Genomic DNA, 21,356 nt, shown 5'->3' with positions numbered 1-21,356 from the left:
ACTTAGAAACTCGATCAGGTTTTTTTCTCCAGACTTGTTTCTTTATCATAGTAAATCCACGAAAACTGAAACGAGCGTTGGTAGGCGTAAAATGGCGGAAATCATTGCCCCGGGTACTGAGGCAAATAAACTTTGCTCATGAAAAGCACAAAAGAAAGCAAGCTCGTATCAATTTGACAAATTTGTATAGGAGGGATTGAGGTATGACTTAAGTCTAAAACGGGACCGTTTCATTTAATTTTGACAGCACGGAACACTTTTAGAAATCACCAATATTTCAAAATCCAAATAATCGCATTTTGTAGCACATTTTCAATTATCATTTTCACCATGCGGTATGACTCGGAATCGGTTCAGATTAAGCTAATGATAAGTGGAAATAGTGTTGTTTCGAGAATATAGAAATTAATTTGGGGCTTTTCATTTCTGCACAGAAAAACCAGGCTGAACCTCGTGAAAATCGCAACATCGTCATATAAGTCACGACATAATCTGATTAGGCACCCCGTGGTTAAATCCGGAATTCCGAGCACATCTTAGAAGTTAGCACCGTGGTCGATCAGGAAATCAAGACAATAAGCTAGCCCTGCATAGCTAACCACGGCAGATTGGTTTTTATCTCTGCTTTCCTTTCAAATTCTCATCCATTTCCCATGGCGGAATTGTTTACAATAACACATTCACTAAGCTAGCGGAGGGCGTCTGTTTTTCTTTGCGGATTCGAACACCTACAAGTCTTAAGAAAGTTGTGGGGTAAACTTGAGTGTCATTGTGGACTTGAAAGAGGACAATTCAATCATTTATAACGGTAAGTCAAATGTTCTTTTCCGACGACGTTGAAGACGGGAAGTAATCTGTGTGTAGATGTGAAACACTGAAGCATTTGTCACGCAAGGCTGAAATTATTTCAATCTTGTTTCCATCTTGTAATTTTACAGCCACGAATATCGATGAAGAGGGTTTTTCTAAAAAAACTTGTTTATGCGATCATTTTTCTTATCAGTTAGTCATTGCTGTGTAACTTGTTAACTTAGCTGCGAGGATCTCATGTAGAGTTGAATGTAATAGTGACATTACTTAGAAGAGCCAATAAGCAGAACACAAAACAACAAATAGTTCTAGAAAAAAAGATTAGGGAAAGGATCAAAGCCAGAGTAAAGGCGGAATACTGGCAAAGTACAAAATGATTGAAATAGGAGAATAATATCAAGTATGGAGCTGGAAACAGAAGGAAATAGATAGGGTGAACTAGACCCGAGGATAAGTGTGTGATAAACAATGTGCCATTTGAAATCACTAATGCCTACAAACAAAGAATCTTAGCTGAGTTAAGAACGTTCTTCCCAAATTGAGAGTTCTGGTTACAAAACTCACGTAAATTTATTGGGCTAGAAACTGTTCTCAAATTAAAACAACCAAGTCGAGAAAAGGTAATTCTTTTGATGACCTTTGATATTTCAGCTAATGTCGTGCCGTAAAGTCATTTCTGAACACCTAAAGACTGTCGGCAATGCCGATGTTGAGGCCGAAATAGATTTAATTTCAGATCGAGCGCCAATTCTTAACACGCTTTCCAGCAATCAGACTAGATGACCAGTTCTGAGCATGTCTGTTTTTTAAGGCGTTGGATGAAGGAGAGGGTCGCAAAGATGCCGTGCATTCTAGAAGAGTTATCCAGCCATGCTAAACTGAGGAAAAACGCGCAGGCCTAATCGCAGAATTAGGAGGGCATTTTTCATAACAATTTTCTAGCTAACCCATTTTACAACTTTTCATTGTTAAAAATTATCATTTCGAGAAATATTTCCAAAATGCTTCAAAGCGCCGGTCTAGTCAAACTGCCAAAATGGCGCTGCACGTTGTTTCGGATATTCTTTAAATTTGTGGTTTGCTTACAGAGACTTGATCGATGTATCAGCCTTCTTAGTTACAGAGGCTGTGGAAAGGAAGACAAATAAGCAGTGGCCGCAAAGAATTACTTCTTACTAACCAAGTGCGAGGGCCGTACTGAGGATTATAGGCCGAAAATCGTGGTCGTATAAAGCGAGCGCAGCGAGGTCCGCACAAAAATACCGACGGCCAGTATTTCCCAATACAGCTCAAGCAAGCGATGTTACTTAGTATTTATCATGGAGTTCGGGAAAACCTCTTTAATTTTAATTTCTCGGCTTTCGCGAACAAAAATTAACGGCTTATGACCACTTTCGTGGAAATGGTCCGTATGGCAGAATCCAGACCAAGTAAGAACTAATTAGAATACTCGGATTTACCTCAAAACCGTCCTGCCAAAAGTTAGAATTCCTGCAGGGAGACGATTTCAAAGCTTTGAATTGATCTATCCATAATTTTTTTCTTTTAGCATAATGTTTTCAGTATCCCTCTATCTAACGATGTCATTTTTTTGATAATAATCACTGCGAAAAATCGTGCCAGTGTCTTCTTCCACTCACGACTGTGTCTGTGCGGAACCTAATTGCCAGCCCCAATTTCCTGTGACACTGAAGACTCGCGTTGTAGAATTAAACGTTTTTAATAATCTTAACAGCTACTCCCTACGTGCTTCTAAAAGCCTGAGTCCTCCTACAGTTGTATCTCAACTTTTCAGTGAAACACTCTTCCAAGGTAACATATTCAATATTAATCTAATAAAAAAGTTTTTAAAAGTGTTATTTTCGTGGCCCAAAAACCGCAATAAGGGAACAATCCAATGTGTTTTTGTGATTGTAAATATCTCGACCTTGCGTGACAAACGCTTGATTATGTTGAATTACAGAAGTATCAGATTCCTTCCAGTTTTCAACGTCCTCCGCAAAGAACATTTGACCTGCCGTTATAAATGATTTAATTGTCCTCTTTCAAGTCCAAAATAAAGCTCAAGTTTACCCCAGAACTTTCTTAGGACTTATAGGTGTTCGAATACGCAAACAAAAACAGACGCCCTCCGCTAGCTTAAGGAATGTGTTATTGTAAACAATTCCGCCATGGGAAATGGATGAGAATTTGAAATGAAAGCAGAGATACAAACCAACCTGCCGTGGTTAGCTAGCAAGGCTAGCGTGCTGTATTGATTTCCTGATGGACCACGGTGTTAACTTGCAAAATGTGCTCGGAATTCCGGATTTAACCACGGGGTGCCTAATCAGACTATGTCGTGACTTATATGACGATGTTGCAATTTTCACAAAGTTCAACCTGCTTTTTCTGTGCGGAAATAAAAAGCTCTAAATTAATTTTTATATCCTCAGAAACAACAATATTTCCACTTATCATTAGCTTAATATGAACCGATTCCGAGTTATACCGCATGGTGAAAATGATAATTGAAAATGTGCTACAAAATGTGATATTTGGATTTTGAAATATGGGTGATTTTTAAAAGCGTTCCGTGATGTCAAAATTAAATGAGACGGTCCCGTTTTAGACTTAAGTAATACCTCAATCCCTCCTATACAAATTTGTTAAATTGATACGAGCTTGCTTTCTTTGCGCTTTTCATGAGAAAAGTTAATTTGCCTCTACTCGGGGCACTGATTTCCGCCATTTTACGGCTACCGACACTCGTTTCAGTTTCCGTGGATTTTCTAGGATAAAGAAGCAAGTCTGGGAAAAAAAACCTTACCACGCTTCTAATCTCACTATATGGTATCTCTGGACAAAATATGAAGGTTTTCAATTTTCCGATCATGTGCCACATTTTTCGATTTTCACTCGGTCAATTCAAGCATTCGCTCCTAAAAGTTCGTCATTTTTATGCAAAGTATATCATCGGACAGAATGCGTGGACGTCAATAATTATTCAATAACGATAAAGCGGCAAATTTGAAATTGAAGAGTCCTAAATTAGAAAAGAATGGGTCAAAATCAGCCCACAAGAGTTCGTAAAACTCATTCTTGTAAGTCTTAGAACTGCTTGCTTCTCGATCAGCGCACGGCTTTTTTGAGATTACAGATGTATCTACAATGTACACCTAAAATGAACGATTTCTTTGGAGTAGAAGAATTGTCATTTTGCTCTTGAAAATACACTAAATTCGGGAATTTTTAGTATGAAAGTCATTTTCGAGAGCGATTTTCTGAAAAACCTTACTACCCTCGAAAAATCAACACACAGCAAATGACAGACTGATAAATCTTTACTCCAGCAGAATCTGTCTTAATTTTGAAAATTGGCCAAGGGAAACCTTTATCCATTTTAGTTTGAAGACGTTTAGTCGAAATTGCGCTAAGAAATGGTACGTTTTGACAATGGGCATTCTGCCCAATGATAGCCAGTAAAGAAAATACAGCAATGTTTAGCATGAAATAGTAATAAAAGAGCCTCCAAAGTAGCTCGGAAATACGATTCGTTCCACAAGAATAAAAGTCACAGCCGCTCACGAAGGCATTATTAGCAATCGCGCACTAGAGAGTCGAAATGGTGTTTACGTCAGCGGTCAAACGTCAGAGAACTAAATCTTTCAAAGAAGAACGATTTTATCGTCAACCATAAATAAGCAGCTAATCAATGATTGCGGCCAGATACATCATATCCGAAACTATGAGCATTGTATACTCAGTTCACGTGACCTCTCAAAATGTAGCATTATGCCTAAAGCGACCAACAGGTAATGATAACAGGGTGTTCAAAGCGGCTTACTGCAACTTCGCACAAAAAATGATCACCTTATTAGACCAAATTGTTAGGCTACATTTATTTATGTCTTATTGAGTAAGTGAGGCAGTAGCCAAGCTTTTAATAAGGTTACTTAGTCTAAAAAGTGTGAGAAGAGTAGTATTGAGAAATGCCGTTTGAAACGTATATGCTGAAAAGGACCCCAAAAACGTCTTTTTCAAATTAATAGAAACGTATTTGACACATTTACGCTCAAGAGTGTTAGTATTCATGCCGGAGGTATATTGATCATTATTCCCAAAATTATGCGGTTAAAAATTTATCTAAGCCTATGGGTGACCTTCAAACGGTTTCAATTCAGGTATTTCAGATCTCATTATTTTACTCTGCTCGTCACTAACAGTTCTGGATCTGGAGGACTCTTTGGATCTTAGAACTGAAAAGTTAGCCTCCAAATGTTTCCAAGTATACTTAATTTAAAGTCATTCACGATATTACAATTTTCGCCCGCACGCATACTCTGAAATTGTTAAATGCCTTTTTTCATTAAAAACTATGAGGAAACACATCATCTTTTCACTTCTTATAATTGTAATGTTTTCTCCGCCTAGCATATGAGAGAATCGCTCACACTAGGTATATATCATCCCCTCAGCGAATAGCCGGCGACGAGTGTCTCTTTAGGATACTATTCCCGCCATAACTCGGTCACAGTCTCCCTCACGGCTGGCCGAGTCGTCAGATTGAGGCTAATACAGCGTGCTTCGCGTAGTTTTCCTTGCAAACTGTTGTTTACAACTTCACACATGACTTCAAGCGATAATTTTAGCAATCTAAATTATTTCAATTCTAGAAACGATCTAAGAAAACTCAAAGTAGAAGAGCTGAGGGCGATCTTCAGTAATGTTGGCCAGCCAACAAGCGGAAAAAAAGAAGATCTCGTCCTGCGTTGCTTCGTTCTTGTCGAACGATCAAAAGGCGGTCCTTTGATTGATACAAACAACTTTTCTGTGCCTTCTACATCCTGTACAGCTGATGTTACTTATGAAGTAATCATTAGGGAAGCTAATAATTGCGTGTGGAGCAAAGACCTGAAAGAACTACCCGCGTTTACGTTTGTCCAGCTCTATGATTATCTTGCGAAGAAGACATTGAAATACAGCAACCTCCATGAGTCAGCAAGCGCTGGATACAAAAAGTTGAAAGCCTTCAACTTTTTCAAAGAGGGCCACATCAAGGATCTTCAACTTTTCCAAAAAGACAGCCATGTATTCGTTAAAGCAGAGGTTCTGGCCTGTATGAAATCCGAGAAATACAGGTCTGTTTTGGTTTCTAATCGAACGAAGAACGATATAGTAAAGACAGCTTGAAAGTGTCATGCGGGGTAAGTACTAGTATGAATTTTTTTATGATTTCAAGATAAAACTTGCCAATTGGGAGCCTCAAATACCTCGTCTATAATGGATGGATTATTCTCTTTCCAAATTTGCAATAGTATTATTAGTTTTTCTTGCCTTTAAATGGTGCAAGTTTGGCCTGGCCCAAAGAATAATTATCTCTTTTCAGAACTTAAGTATTTCTTCCTATTGTTTGCGTTTTATCAATTTTAACAATGAAGTATTTTCTCTGATATTAGTTAAGATGTTGAAGTACATCATGTATAGAAATTGAGGATAAAATCTAAAATTCTAAAATGTGGACTGTTTTATATTTGCTAGGAGAGGTGAGAATGGAATGCGCCGATGTAACCACATTGGAGGAATTATATTTGCCATAGAGGATTTCAACCGCTCTGGCCTGAGAGAAAAGGACCAACCAGTATCATGCACATCAAAGTTATGCAGCTGGAATGTTTCCAGGAATATGAAAGTGGAACCAAGTCCAATTGAAAAGATAGTATTTCAGAAAATAAGATATGGCAAAGCCACAACATCGAGTGCCAAGATCACAAGTTATGACCCACGTGCCCGAGCAGATAGGGATGTAGACCCTCAAGCTTTGGCATTAATAGGAGAAAAACTGTCTAACTTTTTACGAAGCAGCAGCTATTTTCTCTTTCACAGTATTAAGCCATCAGATTCTTTTTCAATTCAAATTGAGAGTATCTGCGAGTCCATAAGTCCATTCCCAATGATGCAACTGATGTAAATGAGCTTGAGCATGCTAAAGTTTGTTACTGAGATGTTCCATTCAATGATGACTATAACATTAATAGCAAAGCATTTAAGCAAATCATTGACTGTTGTGTTGAAGGACAAGAAATATCCGATGAGGAAATGAAATAAATTGAAAGGGAAAGTATAGGTCAGAATGAGAACTATGCATTAAAAAAGTTAGTAGAAACCGTTCTAACTGCCTCCAACTTTAAGAAAGCTATTATTAGAAGGAAAGAGCCAGACCTCCTTCTGAAAGATACAATGTACATAAAAGAAAAACAAGAAGTTGTTCCATCACTTGACTATGGGATACAACATGAAAAGGATGCTGTGGAGTGCTATGTTGCTCTTCATCATGCAGCAGGCAATACCAAGCTTACAGTGACTGAAGTGGGTACATATATATCCAACAAAACACCAGGTCTAGGAGCCAGCTTAGACAGACTGGTGTATGATCTCTCCTCCACAAATGGAACAGAAGGAGGACTTGAAGTTAAATGTGCTCACTCCAAGCGTGGTATGAGTGTCACAGAGGCTTGCTTGCAGTGATAGTTCTATCTCAAACTTGTAGAAGGACACCCAGTTTTAAAAAGAGCGCACGCATATTTTTATCAGATCCAAGGACAAATGTATGTTTGTAATCTTCCATGGGTAGACTTTCTTGTGTGGTTTGGCCATGATGATGTTGCTGTCCAAAGACTTAAATTTGACCGTAAATGGTGGCTAAAGGAAGCAATGCCTGCTTTGATGTACTTCTACAAGAGGGCTTTCTTGCCAGAGGTTTTCACCAGGCGAGTGAAACGAGGAGTTCCCCTGTACATACATTGTGGCTGGTCTTATTATGGACAATCTAAAAGACTAAGGTCCTCATAATTAGTTAGTTTAAATAAATTAGAGTCAAGACACTTAAAAATTATCATATGCAATCATTTTCTTGTTGATTAATTGGTGATTTCTAATAGCTTGCTTGTGAACAGATCTTGGATGAAATGTTTGCAAGTGTTCTTATATTCAGTATAAATATAACTTTTGCAACATTTGTGTTTGGATGGCTGATCAATAAATATTTATGTTTTAATTAATATTCAATCTAATATTTTACAACAGTAAAGTAAGGAAACATTTTCAAAATAAGAAAAATTCCCAAAATCTTCTTCTCATTTTAATACTGTAAAAATGTTTTATTCAAAGGATTGCAGTCTAAAAAATAGTTTTTTCAGTGATTGATAAATAATAACTCCACTCAATGTTTATGTTTGCAAGCGAATGATTAATAACTATACCCATACATTACAATGGTGAAAATTTCTATTCAATGTTTTGTGATTATGGTAATTATGAAGTCTAAGAGTTCACATTAAACCTGTGAAACAAACATGGTTTCTGGACATATAACAACATTGTTTTTCACAGCTGTTCAGTCTGAACACTCATTATCACAATGATCAATGTATACTTAGTAGATAGGTTTTTTTACTATTATTTACATTTCCAATCCTTTGATATATACTGTATCTGAGTTTCTTTGGCATAAAATATGAACAGAGTGCTATACATAAAATACTTAGTATAGTGTAAGCAGAGAAAATCAATAGTCCTACCTCTAAGCAGCATCCACAAAGTATACCATGGCTCAAGTGTTCAAAAGGTATTGCGATGAAGCATTAAGTGTTTTTATGTGTTATCGGTGTGACCTGGCTCAAGAAGTGGTGGTAGATAGTTTGTCAAGTAACTGAAAACTGTACAAATCTGCTCTGCAACATGGGCAACATTGATTGGCAGGACTCCATCAAGTATCCGGTATTTCTTTATTCTACCGATTGCTCTTTCGACATGATTTCTGACGGAAGAAATCTTGGCTGTTTCCTCAACCTCTTTTGCAGTCAACTGCTGCCTTGTGCCTTTGAAGGGGGGAAAATTCAGATCCACGCCTGGTGGTAAAATATCCTTTATAGTAAATCCTCTATCAGCCATTAGAATGTCTCTAGCATCAACCAAATCAAGAATCCCAGATTGCTGAGAGATGACTTTATCAGAGACTCTTCCTCCCCACAGTTTGAAAATAAAGATAACTTGGCCATTGGGAGACACACCTACAAGCACTTTTAAAGTGTCATGGCGCTTATAGCTCGACCACGTTTCTGAATCAGATTTCATTGAAGATAGCACTTCAATAAACACTTCTGTGCAATCAATAATGACTCTAGTGCTTGGAGAGCGAGAAAACTCTAATGGCATGTTCCACAACACATGGGATTGTGAACGAAGGAAAAAATCAGTATTAGTTCAAGACACAGAAAGCTACTCCAGGTAGTAAGATTTTTTGAAAAGTGTCCAAAAGATATGTCAAATCTGTCGGACAGGTCTTTGACGAATAGACCAACCTTGAGACGAACTAGTACCATAAAATATTCCTGTAGGCCATTAAGGTTTCTTTTTGGTCCAGGTTTGGATTGAGGATTTTCCTGATAGCTACGACTATCAGGAACAGTCTTTCATGTCCAGCATTGTCATTTACTCACTTTCGGATCAAGGTATTCATACACAGTCTTTAAAGCTTTGTAGTTTGGGTAGCCTGTATATAGCTGTATGGCACTGTCGTCGTCTTTAAAGTTCTCCAACCTGAATTTCTTTCTTTCATTTTCATCTAACTGTTTTTTTAGGCATCCCACTTCTTGCTTTAGAGTGTTAATCTGAAGAGATTGTTGTTCAATCCTCTCAAGTATTTCTATATAATCTTGCTGCTAGCCAAATGTAACCTTGGTACTAAAAGAAAATGAATACGAGTGCTCTTCCCAGTCATCTATGCATGATTCAATGTCCGTTTGAGCTCCTTTCACCATTACTTTGTGATTCTTCTGGACGAATGTCAGACAACTCGTCCCCTGGACAATTAGCCCCAGACGATTAGCCCCCATTCTTAGTTAATGTAAAGGAGAAGTTACGTTCATCTTTATGTCATTGACTTTTATGAGTTTGTGGCTCCTAAAGAAGGGTTTTTTTGTGAATGGTTATCTTTATCAAAATTTACTTAGTTTAATTTACATGGGTTGCACGAGGTGAGGACAAGCCTCCAGAAGTTCATTTGAGTTCCTTTGGTCGTCTTCATATTGAGTCCAGAGGTCGAAGAGTCTTCTCTGCATTGTTCGGATAGGTTGACCGCTGTTGTCTCTCCAGCTTTTGTCTGAAACCAGACGGATCTGCATGTTGACCAATGTAGCTTCCTGGTGAAGTACCTGGATCAGGATGTACAGGGGCAGCTGTGATCAGTTATTGCTGAATAAGCTAATACGAGTATCCACAATTGAAAAATCTCTTTTATACACATCCCAAGGATCACGAATTTGACTTCGAACGAAACACGCCATTTGATTGGAGGAATCGTTAATTTAGAAAATAATGAGCACTGAACTGGGATGAATGAAATGTCTCACGTCAAATTTACATAAGTTCGCACGTTTCGCGTGGGTAATTGGTAAAAGTTCGCGCATTTTGCGTGGCTTTGAAATAAACAACAAGGAATAAAATTTCGCACCTTGCGCATGGGTTTGAAATAAGCAAACAAGAATGAGTAAACGTTCGCACATTGCGCATGGGTTTTCAGTAAACAAATAAATAATAATTAGTAAAAGTTCGCAGAATGCGCGTGGCGAGTTTGAAATAAACAAACCTCCATTGACACTAACAAGTAGTCGCTAATAAGTTAAAGTTTCGAAGTTTCGTTCCTGGTTTCATTCCTTTCCCCTTTAAGTTCTCGAAATAAACATGACGAAGAAACATTCGCAGAATATGTAAAGAGAAGGAACATAGTTCACTTATGTAAAACATACTTTATAATTCGACACGCACGGCGGAGAAACGTTCGTAAGAAGCAAATCACAAGACCCTTGTTTATTTCAAAATACATGAAAGGGAAACGTTCGTAAAGTAAACAGCAAGAGCATAGTTTATTTCAAGGATGGTGGTTTGGGGGCTAATAGTCCAAAGACTGGGGGCTAATCGTTTGGGGCTAATTTTCCAGGGGTCGAGTTTTCCGGATACCTTCTGGAATTTCTGAACTTGCTCCTAGTGTAATGTTTATAGACGACGAATTACTTGAGCGTGATAGCCACACATCGTCAAGACTTTCTAGTTCCATTTGCTCTTCATCTGCATTACTCAAAGAAATACTCGCCTTCTGGCCTCTGACGAACTAACATGTGTCGTTTCGGCTTTGGATCAGAAGTAGTCTTCCATGGGAAGATCAAAGGCTCGGTGCCATTTTTGAGGCGCGATCTTGTGCCGCCGGGAGGCTTGTACATGTCTTCACGTCTGAAATGTTCTTCGCAAATCACTGTAAAGCTATGAACATAAAAACCATCTCTTCCATGCTTTCTTTTTATCAAGTTACACCATTGATCTCGTTGTGGATTCCTTTACGGGAACTTCAACATGCTAAGTCCGGTTGAAGCGCCATCTTTCTGAGAGTATTGTAGATTTGAGCACCCAAAACAAGCACAATCTCGGTCGAAACCCGAAATTTTTCTATTTCTTCATTGCGCCATAGCTTTCTTAGACTTATTCCAGCGCAGAGCGAAGTTTTTCAAGCTGCTTTTTTAACTTAAAAGATCAATATTATACACGATATACGAATTTTCTCACTTTTCTTCTCTTTCTACGTAAACATTACGATGCGTTAGCCTCGTTTCCAGTCCGCCCGCAAGCATTTTTCAGCGGTCCTCCAAATGAAAACTAAGAACTCGAAAAGGGAGTATTGTAATGTTTTCTTCGCCCAGCATATGAGAGAATCGCCCACACTGGGTGTATATTATCCCCTCAGCGGAAAGCCGGCGACGAGTGTCTCTGGGATACTATCTTATTTTTTAAGATTATGGGATACTATCTAATTTTTTAAACTGTGGGATACAGTACTATCTTACTTTTTAAATTAACTCAGCCCTTAGCTAGTCTCCAAAGCCAAAATAGTCGTGATTGACAAATTCCAGGAATCAGCAAGACTCTTTATTTGCAGGATTTCTGATTTAAGCAAACAAGAGACTCCATCTAATATTTCGGTAAGGAAGGGTATCAATCACCTACAATTTAAAAACCAGGCATCAGTGTATCATGAAGGACAATGGAGTTGTGGCGGTTTAGATCTCCACTGATGAAATCGCTTCTGTCCGAATGTGTTGCTGAATAAATGACTATCGCTAAAAATGTAATTTAATGGCATACCCTGATCGTTCAAACCCGGTGTAACATTGTAGTGGATGTCACTCTCAGGTTATATTTGTACGGCACCCGAACTAAATTATTTCTGAGATGGCGATTAAGATGGGAAGGGAATTAACTGGACTGAAATAACTAGAGATTATTCAAATACCACTGAACTGAATTGACCTTTTCTTTCCTTGCAGCGGTGCAACTGAGTGTGTCCACCAGGTTTGCTGAGTTCAAGTGATGTTTTCCAGTGGCGGATCCAATGGTTTTATAATCGATTTGAATTTGACTTCCAATCAAGGACACTCTTTATTCAACTGCGCTCACACAATGTTCACATTTCCCAAATTAAGCTCTCAATGAAGAAAGGTTTCTGACGCGAAACATCAAAAACGCAGCTCACCGGTAACTTTCAAATGATCAGTTTGAAGTTTTTTCTAGATCTTACCATTTTTACTGCTCGATATAAACAGTCCTATATCTCGCGGAATCTTTGGATCTAAAGACTGAAAAGTCAGCCTCCAGGCTTCTTATTATACTCACTTTTCAAAATGCCATTCTCAATATTACAATACTCGCCTAAACGCATAATCAGAAAATGTTAAATGGCTTATTTCACTGACAACTGTGGTTAGGAAACATTCTATCTTTTCCGTCTTTAGAATGTTTCCTTCGTCTAGCATATGGAACAATCGCCCACACTAGGTGTATATCATCTCCTAAGTAAGTCAACTGACACAATTCTTTGACAAAGTAAATGAATCAAAGAAACCTTACACTCCTTTACTTTTTAAATTTTCTAAGCCGTTACTAGTCCTCAAACCCGAAACAGTCAAGACAGGCTAAATCTGAGAGTCAGCTAGATTTGTTCGCCGGACAGTTGATGTCGGGTAGCCTCCGAAAAAAGCGTGCCAGTCGTGCTTCTATAAAAGAAATCATGAAAAACTACCTATCACGGTAAAGCTAGCGCTTATAGCGTATAGATTGCGAAAATAATAAAAGCTTTGATTGGTTTTGTTTCGGTAGGCACGTGCAAGCCGTTAAAGACAAAACTGATGGTGTTTGTTTAACTGAATTACCAGTCTTTGCGTTACCGCGGACAACCAATCAAGTTGGACTGTATCATTCAGCAGACGAAAGGCTAGAAAAGGGTGTGAGGCTTTTCCGATATTCCTATTGGTTCGCGAGAGAATCTTTATTGAGGTTGGGCAAAAGAAAATAATCAGTCGGTTCAGTTAAAGCCTCACACATTTTTGTGCGTTAGCTAGTATCCAATGAATGGTCTGACCAAGTTTCATCAAAATCCAACAAAACTACACACCCTTGCAATTCGTAACTCGCGTGAAAACAGACATCAAAGTTTCGGCCTTCAAAGAGATTGAGTTAGGTTTTTGTCGAGGGTCAAGGGTAGTGGGTAAAATGTCAAGGGTTCAAAAAAAGTTAGTGGTATCTATCATTCATTCATTTACTTAATTATTTTTATTATTTTACTTGTATCCTGTGGTCAGAAATGTCCGCAAGTTAACTCGGGTGTTTCCTCCTTTTATCACTTTCTCGCACTCTTACGCGTGTTTCAGTGCGTTGTAAAGTTCGTGGGGGAAGGACTTTTGACTGCGTTCTCCTTCCAAAGTAATCTCTGTTTCGATTTGTTGGATGTGTTTTGAAACATGCAATGCCAGATATGGAAAACAAACTCGAGCATTAAGGGCTTAAAGTGACATTCAATCCATCTGAGGACGGGGATTGCTTGTATTCCTCGGCTACACAGGCTCTAGGCATTGAAAGTCAGAGCCTGAAGAACGTGATGTTCGAGTACCTAAAGAACGAAAGTGCAAAAGCGAGACACTGATATCAAATGTTTTCGTTAAAGCTCGATTGTCGCTCTTATTTTGAAGCCTTATTTTCTCTGAACAATACTTCTGCCGTCGAAATTTATCGCCAAAACATTTCTTGTCCACTGAAACGGCCGCCAGATATAACTCATGGTTCGTTTTGCGTGATCTGGGTGCGGATGTCGACAAATTTATAAAGGTCTCCGCGCTCCAGGAAAAATAAGTAATAATCAATAATAAATCGAGATCCCCGGACAAAAGTCCGGGAAAAACCGTCAACCATCTGCTGGAGACTTTCTAAATCATAACACCTTTCACTATTCGGTACCAACTACCCTAAAATGATAATGGTCACCATATTTTTTTAAATGCCTTTTTTCATCCTATATAATTTAATTCATTTATCTTATTTTTTTGTTTTTGCAATGCGCACTCGGCCGTTTAGTCGGTAAGGGTCTTTCAGCGGTCCAAAGTCCTTTTCAAGAGAAAAGAAAATCCGTTTGTTTTCCTACACCATTTATTCTCGTTTGCAATATGTCACCTTTTGTTCCAGCCCGTACACATGATTCTACTTATTTCATTTTTGTTGTCCCTTTCCGATCAAGGGGTCGATAATAAGAGTCATGAGAGTAGTGTCCTTTAAGTATTTCTTTGAGTATTTAGAATGACTTGGGCGTCATGCTGTCACAACATTTTGTTCTTTTCATTTTTCTCCACCAAGTCTAGGTTTTTCAAACGTCTGAACGATATTCCCGACAGATTTTCACCCTGCCGAACAACCAGCCAAAGCATTTTAGAAAAACTCCCACTATCTATTTAGATTTGAAGTGCTTGATTTGTTTTTACCTAAATCTCCTTGCGAAATCAAAAAACGCAGTTGTTTGTTCTGATGTTCCATGTTCCCTGACATTCCAGAGCTCATTACTTTAAAGAATCTGGAATTAATTCCAGATTCTTTAATGTAACTTTTTGAGGCAAGGATGGTAATATTCCAAGAGAGAATATTTCATTTAAAGCTGGATTGATTTTTCCGAAGTTAGGGGGAAACAGTCAAATTTGAATAAAGCTATATCGCGGAAGCGAAAAAGGCTGGAGATTGTTTAAAAGAAGAAGCTAAAAGGGGGGCAACGCCATTAGAGAACTAACCGTAACGTTGCGCCACGTTGGTTGCTATAGAAATAAGAGACCCAACATCATGTTGGGAACGAGGTGATTCCATCACTAACAGAGTCGGCTTTTTCGAAGAAAACCTACCAGTTGTGTAGTGCAAACCCCTTTATTGGATAGAAGTATATCGGATGAGTTTAGCAAACACTGCATGAAATGCCAAATATAAGGAAGTGTAATGAAGCATTATACATTGTGTATACGCCGGGAACGATATACTGATGTATAATGACTTTGTTGAAAAAGGATTGTATACTGTTCGGTATATTTCTCTTTCTTATCCATGTGTGTACTGAAAATTATACTTTCCTTGCACATAGTGTAAGGTGAATTATACAAGTAATTTAACATACTTAGATAAAAGCTCTTAACTTGACATATTTAGTATATGTACACTGTAAAATGAGAAGAGCCAAATGATCCCAAAAACCAAATTGGTCCTAATTTATCGAGGGCCAATTTGGCCAATTAAGGTTCGTTTTCGACTATTTGAACCAAAACGGGTGAGATAAGTACCATTTCGACCCTTCCAAAATCTGAATTGGCCCCTATGAATTCTACTTTGCGGGAGCTTTTTTTCTATTTGGCCCTTCAAAGAGCCAAGTAGGATTTACCAATTTGGCCCCAGAAAGGTGCAATAATTGTACACACAGTGAACAGTGTTATTACTTTTTGCTCAGCTTTATGCTGTGAACGTTTAAACGATTAAAAGTTTGTTATAAAAGCGATTCCCCTCCAAAATTCGTCCCTCTTTAGCTAGCTAGTGCGTCTCAGCAGCTTCTTCTTCGTATCTCATTAGCCGAACGAACCTAGCTATAGCTAGACTTTGCGCGTCGGACTCAATAATGAACTACAGTAGTGAGGAGTGTGTTTCTTTCCTCCAGTCGCATGGATTTTCTCAAGAGACTTTACAGAGGATAGGTAAGCTAAATAAATTTGCTTAACAACACATTTGATTGCAACTTTATCTACACAAACTTGACTCCTCCACTAATCTTTGTTCGTATCTCATCTTGCAGAAAAGGACGGTTTCGATGGTGAAGATCTCCTTGGCACTGTGAACCTACACGGATGGGGCGATTTCTTCGTCGGTAAGATAATTAATTTTCCCGCCTAAGAATTTGACACATGCGTGGGTCCCCTGAGTCTCAGCGGCTTCACAAGTAAGGTCATGTGTTCTCATTTTGTCGCCAAGAGACAGAGACGGTTACAATTCGAATACTGCATTTGCACAAGATGAACTTGATTTCTTTTAAGACTCTGATTTTAGGACTCCTCACTCCGAATTCTTAAACTTTTCCTTGAAGAAATTAATTGATATTTTTATGTCCATGTCTTAGTTTGTCTCCACTTAAACTGAATTCTTTGCTCTTTCTATTTTAGTGTGCAGAATCAAATTCTACGAGCAATTCGTTTTGCTTGTCGATTAACGATTCACAAAACAGTAGCGACGATGAAAATTGAAAACTAACATCAACACCTAATAAAAAGGGAAAATCGCCCAAGGATTTCGGAAGTGTTTTTTCTGCCAGAAAGCCTCAAAATCGCTCAAAGTTCGGCGGTTAATTCGGCTCGCTCTCCCTTGTGAAGAAATGCGACATGGCAAGCAGCTTAGGCCTCCAGATCATACACCACCTCGTATTCGAGACAAAAATGTTTTACCCTCTAGGTCTTATTTTCCCACCGAGATTCAACTGGCCACAGAAGGATTATCTAACTGTTACGGAGACTCGCTTTTGAATCATTCTATTCAACGGTTTACGAGAAAATGGAACACAAAGTCCTAGATTTGGAGCTCCTCTAGGGATCCGGACATGAGGGTAGTCTCCCTCGCAGCCGTTTTTTTTTTGGATGTCACGCAACGCTCCCCCAAAAGAACGGCTACTGACAACCGAACTACATTCCTTTCTCCGAATTGGCCAATCACAGCTCGGTTTCCATTTTCAGGAACCTTTTCGCGCCAGACTCACATTTTGAGACTCGTCCAATCAGATATCGTTTTCTATCGCGATCCTCATGTGGAAAACACAAGACAAATGGCGGTGCTTGAAGGAGCTTTTCGCAAAGCGTCGTCAAAGTTCAAAATTTTCGAGCTTAATGCTCACCAGAAGCTTGCAATTAGAAAATTTTTAGTCGAGTAAGAAGATGTTTTTGTTAAGCTGCCTACAGGATCCGGGAAATCGTTAATATATCAGGCACTCCCGCTCGTGTTTGGCCATGTTACCGATGAAAGTGGTCATATTATTGTTGTTGTTGCGTTGTACCAACGTGCGGAAACACTCGATAATTCGGGCCGATTTCCTGTACCGGTGATAAGAAGCCACGAACAGAACTAATCGGGTTCACTCTAACTAGCAGCGGACTGGCAAATGAAGAAGTACAAGTAGTGTAGGAGACGTTGGCCGACCTAAATTGCAGTGTTCTCGAAGCCCTCGCCCGGTTTGTTGACGGCAAGCACGCGCTTTTTTTCTCCTGATCTCCATCTGTAGGTCGAAGCAAGCGTTTAGCCCTTGGCCTCGATTGAAAGGCGTCTGGTATTTCGTTTTGATTATTGATGTAATTTACTGTTCCTTATATATTCTGACTTTTATAATCTGTAGTAACCTCTTGAAGTAGTGCGAATAAAGAGTTTCAGTTCAGTTTTTAGCCTCTTCTACTTTCTCAGTTGCTCGCTGAAACTTTAATAACCGCTCAAACAATCTATCTTTACCAGGGCACAACGATGAACATGTGAAATATTTTGAGCTCTCATTGACAAATTTCTTCAGTGTTTCTCCCGACATGATAGCTAGATCATCTGCCACATCCGCATTTTCGCGTGAAACCTTACGTCATTCAGATTTTCTGGTATGTGATTGGTCTGTTCAATAGACCGCGAAAAAACCGCAAGGACAATGAGAAAGGAATGTAGTTCGGTTGTCAGCAGCCGTTTATTTGGGAGAGCGTTGCACGACATCCAAAAAACGGCTGCGAGGGAGACTAGACATGAGGGGTACTCAAAGAAATTCCAAACATGCGTTTCGGTATCGAGTTTCGGACCCAGCCACCCTACCCGAGGTACAAAAAATTTGAAAAATGTGAAAAATTGTATTCCCTGTTGGGACCCCAAGGGCGCTACTTTGTACTTCCGGCGGATGTCGAAAGCCAAAATCGACCAATAAGTATAAAGCGCTAAGAAAACGTGTCTGCGGTTTGCCATAATTCAATTTCAGTGAAAAGTTACAGAACATTTTTGAAATAAGATTAAAAAAATTTGAAGTGATCATACAAAAATTGCTCTTGGAAAAGAAGTACTTAGAAATAAAAAATTCGCAGAAAATTTTCGTTGTTTATATGTAAAACTAGCTACTGTCAAAATTTGAGAGCAATCGAACAAATTTCCTTTGACTTGTAGCTCTTAAAGGTGATTCGGGCGCTCGCATGTAGAAGTCGTAAAAAACTGGGAACTTCATCTTTTTCAAAGTTTTTGGTATAGTCTGATAGCCAGTCCTATAAGCTTTAATTTGATATGGAGTTTAGACATCTACAGTTTAAACCGGACGCGCTACATCGCTTGCACGCGAGACACCAACTGAAGGTGAACGGTAACCTTAAAAGGTCTTCAATTTTTGTTCTCTTCATGCAATTAATATAGAGGGCAAAGCAGATGAGCTAATGTCGAGCTAAACGGCCCTAAACCAGCAATGAAAACTCAAAGATTGCAAAGGAACGGTTGAACCCCACTGCGATCAGTCTTGCGACTGTGCAGTTCAAAGTGTGCTACCCAAGTGGATTTATTGTCAGATTTTAAATAGAATTTTAATATTACGAGTGTGGTGGTTGGCAAAATCGACTTCGAGCCCCAATGTTTTCAACACTAACGCCGATAACAGATTTCGGCAACTGAGCAATTTAATTCGTATTACGCAGCGGCGCACTGCACTTCTCAGAGGGAGGCGGTTACAGACGGAATCCCTCATTTATCGCTATAAAAAGTTACGAGGAATAATATTTAGGCTATCAACGTCATATTCGGTTATGAAATAAAATAATTAAAATATTTTTATTCAAAGTTAAGTTGGACATCTATATGGGTGGGAAAAACAACGCTGGTTGACTGTGATAAAATCTGAAACTTGCACTTCTTAACCCTACATTTTTCTCACTTTAGCAAAGTTGAAGTAGGAAAACTCTTGGTCGAATATGAGCCTTTTTGTTTCAGTACAATGTACACCAAGAACTCTGTAGTAACTTTTCGCTTTTTAGCTTTTATTCCTCCCTTCAGTTTAATCAAATTGCTTCTTAAAATGGCCATAAGTTTTTGCTATTTTTCTTCAAGTCAATAGTCCTTTTTACAGTTGTGGGCTTGGTGGCCAAGCCTTTGAACAGTAGTGAGGCTAAGGGTGACCCTGTTGTGATAGAGACCTGTATATAGTTAGCATGATAACAAAGAAACTTTCTTTTGAAAAGCAGCAACATCTCTATCATAACAAGGTCACCCTTAGCCTCACTCCTGTTCAAAGGTTTGGCCACCAAGCCCACAACTGTACAAAGGACTATTGAGATACAGTTCTTATCAAAATAGTGACATTTAAAAAGATAGGGCATCGTACTCGTTTAACAGAAAATTACGATTTACATCATTAGCGAGCCCTCTGCAAAATAATAGTCTCCATTTTATTTAATTTTGCGCGCTACTCTTGCGTGAAAAATCATGCGGAAAAAAGATCTAAAATGTACATGTAATACAAGGGAATCACCTTGAGGATTAATTCAAGGATTAGTCTTTGTTTCACGAGCTTTAAACGAGTTTAGCGTTTCACTTGTTTGATAAAACGCAAGAACGTTTAAAATCTCCGTCATCTGATGTGTCTTGCATCACTGAGAATATTCGCTAAAGTAAACTGGAACCATCAGGCAATTTTTTGCGTCATCCTCACTATTCTTCAAGTGCGCGTGAATTACATTAGATTCCTCCGCTGACTTATTTCTAGAAACATCTTCTCTCTTGTCTCCTTTTTTCTTTATATAAACGTTTCTTTTATTTTGTTTTCGTGTTCTGGTAAGAGGTGATCTGAATTTGTCGGTCTAAATTGTTAGTAGTTCTCAATTTCGCCACTGTGATTGGTTTCCTCACCGTTCAACGAAAGATAGTTGCATTTACAAAAAAAGGCAGTAAACCGAATTTTAGAGGTGTTAAGGGAAAAATAAGGTGACAAGCCTGTTGTAGTACGTTACTTTGTAATTATTCATTTCTATAAATGATCTGAGTTGGCAATTGTTTTGTTTAAGTCTTGTGCCTGTTTGAAATAATTTATGGAGAATGTAATGTAAATTTCAAGTCATTTTATTCATATATGATCACTGTATTTAAGCTTATACATTATGTTCTTTTCAAGAACAATAAAGGAACAGTGCTACTTACAGAAAGAACACAACAAATTCAAGGTCTTTAAAAGCTCCCTCTGCTATTTCTTCCAATTGATTGCCGAAGAGATTCCTATAACCATCAAATCATGAAAAAAAAAGCGTTAGCCTCGAGCTGTTTGGTAATACCAGACGGAATTTTATTTTTATTCACCGTTCCACTTTCAACGCCACTTTGCCATATTAACAAAGTGAAGCTCGAATATATGCGATGGTAATTCCTTGCAGACCAGGGGATATTACGGACGGAAAACGGAGCAACAAAATGGCGGAGCTGAACGATCCAAAATTTGATTTTCTTTTTTCAATTTTTTAGGCTTCTCCTTTTTAATCCTTTAACTCCCTTTGATGATCAGGACAGAATTTCTCCTTAGAATATCAATACAGTAACAAGCAGACAAGTGCTGAGAATAAAGAAAATATTAATTAGGGCTGATGGAATAACAAATCCTCCAAACTGACATCGTAAGAATTATAGAGAAGACAGTCAGGAGAATAACTAATGAGATGTTGGGAGTGAAAGCGTTACGAAAGCGACTTTTTAACTGCATTAGCATTATTAATTGGTCATGAATAACACTTTACTGATGTCACTTGTGTTGTTTTCGTCGTTTGTGCACGCTGTACGCGATCAGACTTTCTTGTTCTGACTCCGAAAAAGGAAAGGTTTTTTATTACAGAATCTTAATTTTTTCTGTGCGAGTTTTCCCGCGCGCGTTAGTCTATCGCATCCTATTTAAGTTGAAATAAAGTTATCGAAATTTTCCAAACTTAGTCGGTGGTCATATCATAAATTGCTCATTGACCGAATTAGGGGATCACTCACAGTTTCTGGGCAACGAGTCGATTTTAAATCGTCACGATTTATAAGTCACTCGATAAACGATTTAAAGCGAGACTCGTTTGTTTGTGAATAGAAACGAGACTCGTTTATAGAAACGAGACTCGTTTGTAGAAACGAGACTCGTTTGTAGAAACGAG

General features: G+C 38.5%; 2 protein-coding genes across 2 annotated transcripts in view; both read right to left on the bottom strand.

Moving 5' to 3' along the window:
- The window catches only part of LOC111334732 (uncharacterized), a 183,198-nt gene that overhangs the window by 59,988 nt on the left and 101,854 nt on the right, over window positions 1-21,356 (bottom strand). The gene's annotated exons all lie outside the window — the stretch shown is intronic.
- Window positions 8,443-9,006, bottom strand: LOC148742474 (uncharacterized). The gene has a single exon (XM_088737634.1). It carries the CDS (start codon window positions 9,004-9,006, stop codon window positions 8,443-8,445), a length of 564 nt encoding a protein of 187 aa, XP_088593760.1.

The sequence above is a fragment of the Stylophora pistillata genome, chromosome 1 (genome assembly GCF_964205215.1).
Source record: "Stylophora pistillata chromosome 1, jaStyPist1.2, whole genome shotgun sequence".
Classification (NCBI taxonomy): domain Eukaryota; kingdom Metazoa; phylum Cnidaria; class Anthozoa; order Scleractinia; family Pocilloporidae; genus Stylophora; species Stylophora pistillata.
The sequence above is the reverse complement of the archived record's forward strand: the minus strand, read 5'-3'. Positions and strand labels throughout refer to the sequence as shown.

Excerpts from the sequence above, each read along its gene's own strand:
- LOC148742474 (XM_088737634.1), bottom strand. The coding sequence starts at position 9,006 with ATGCCATTAGAGTTTTCTCGCTCTCCAAGCACTAGAGTCATTATTGAT.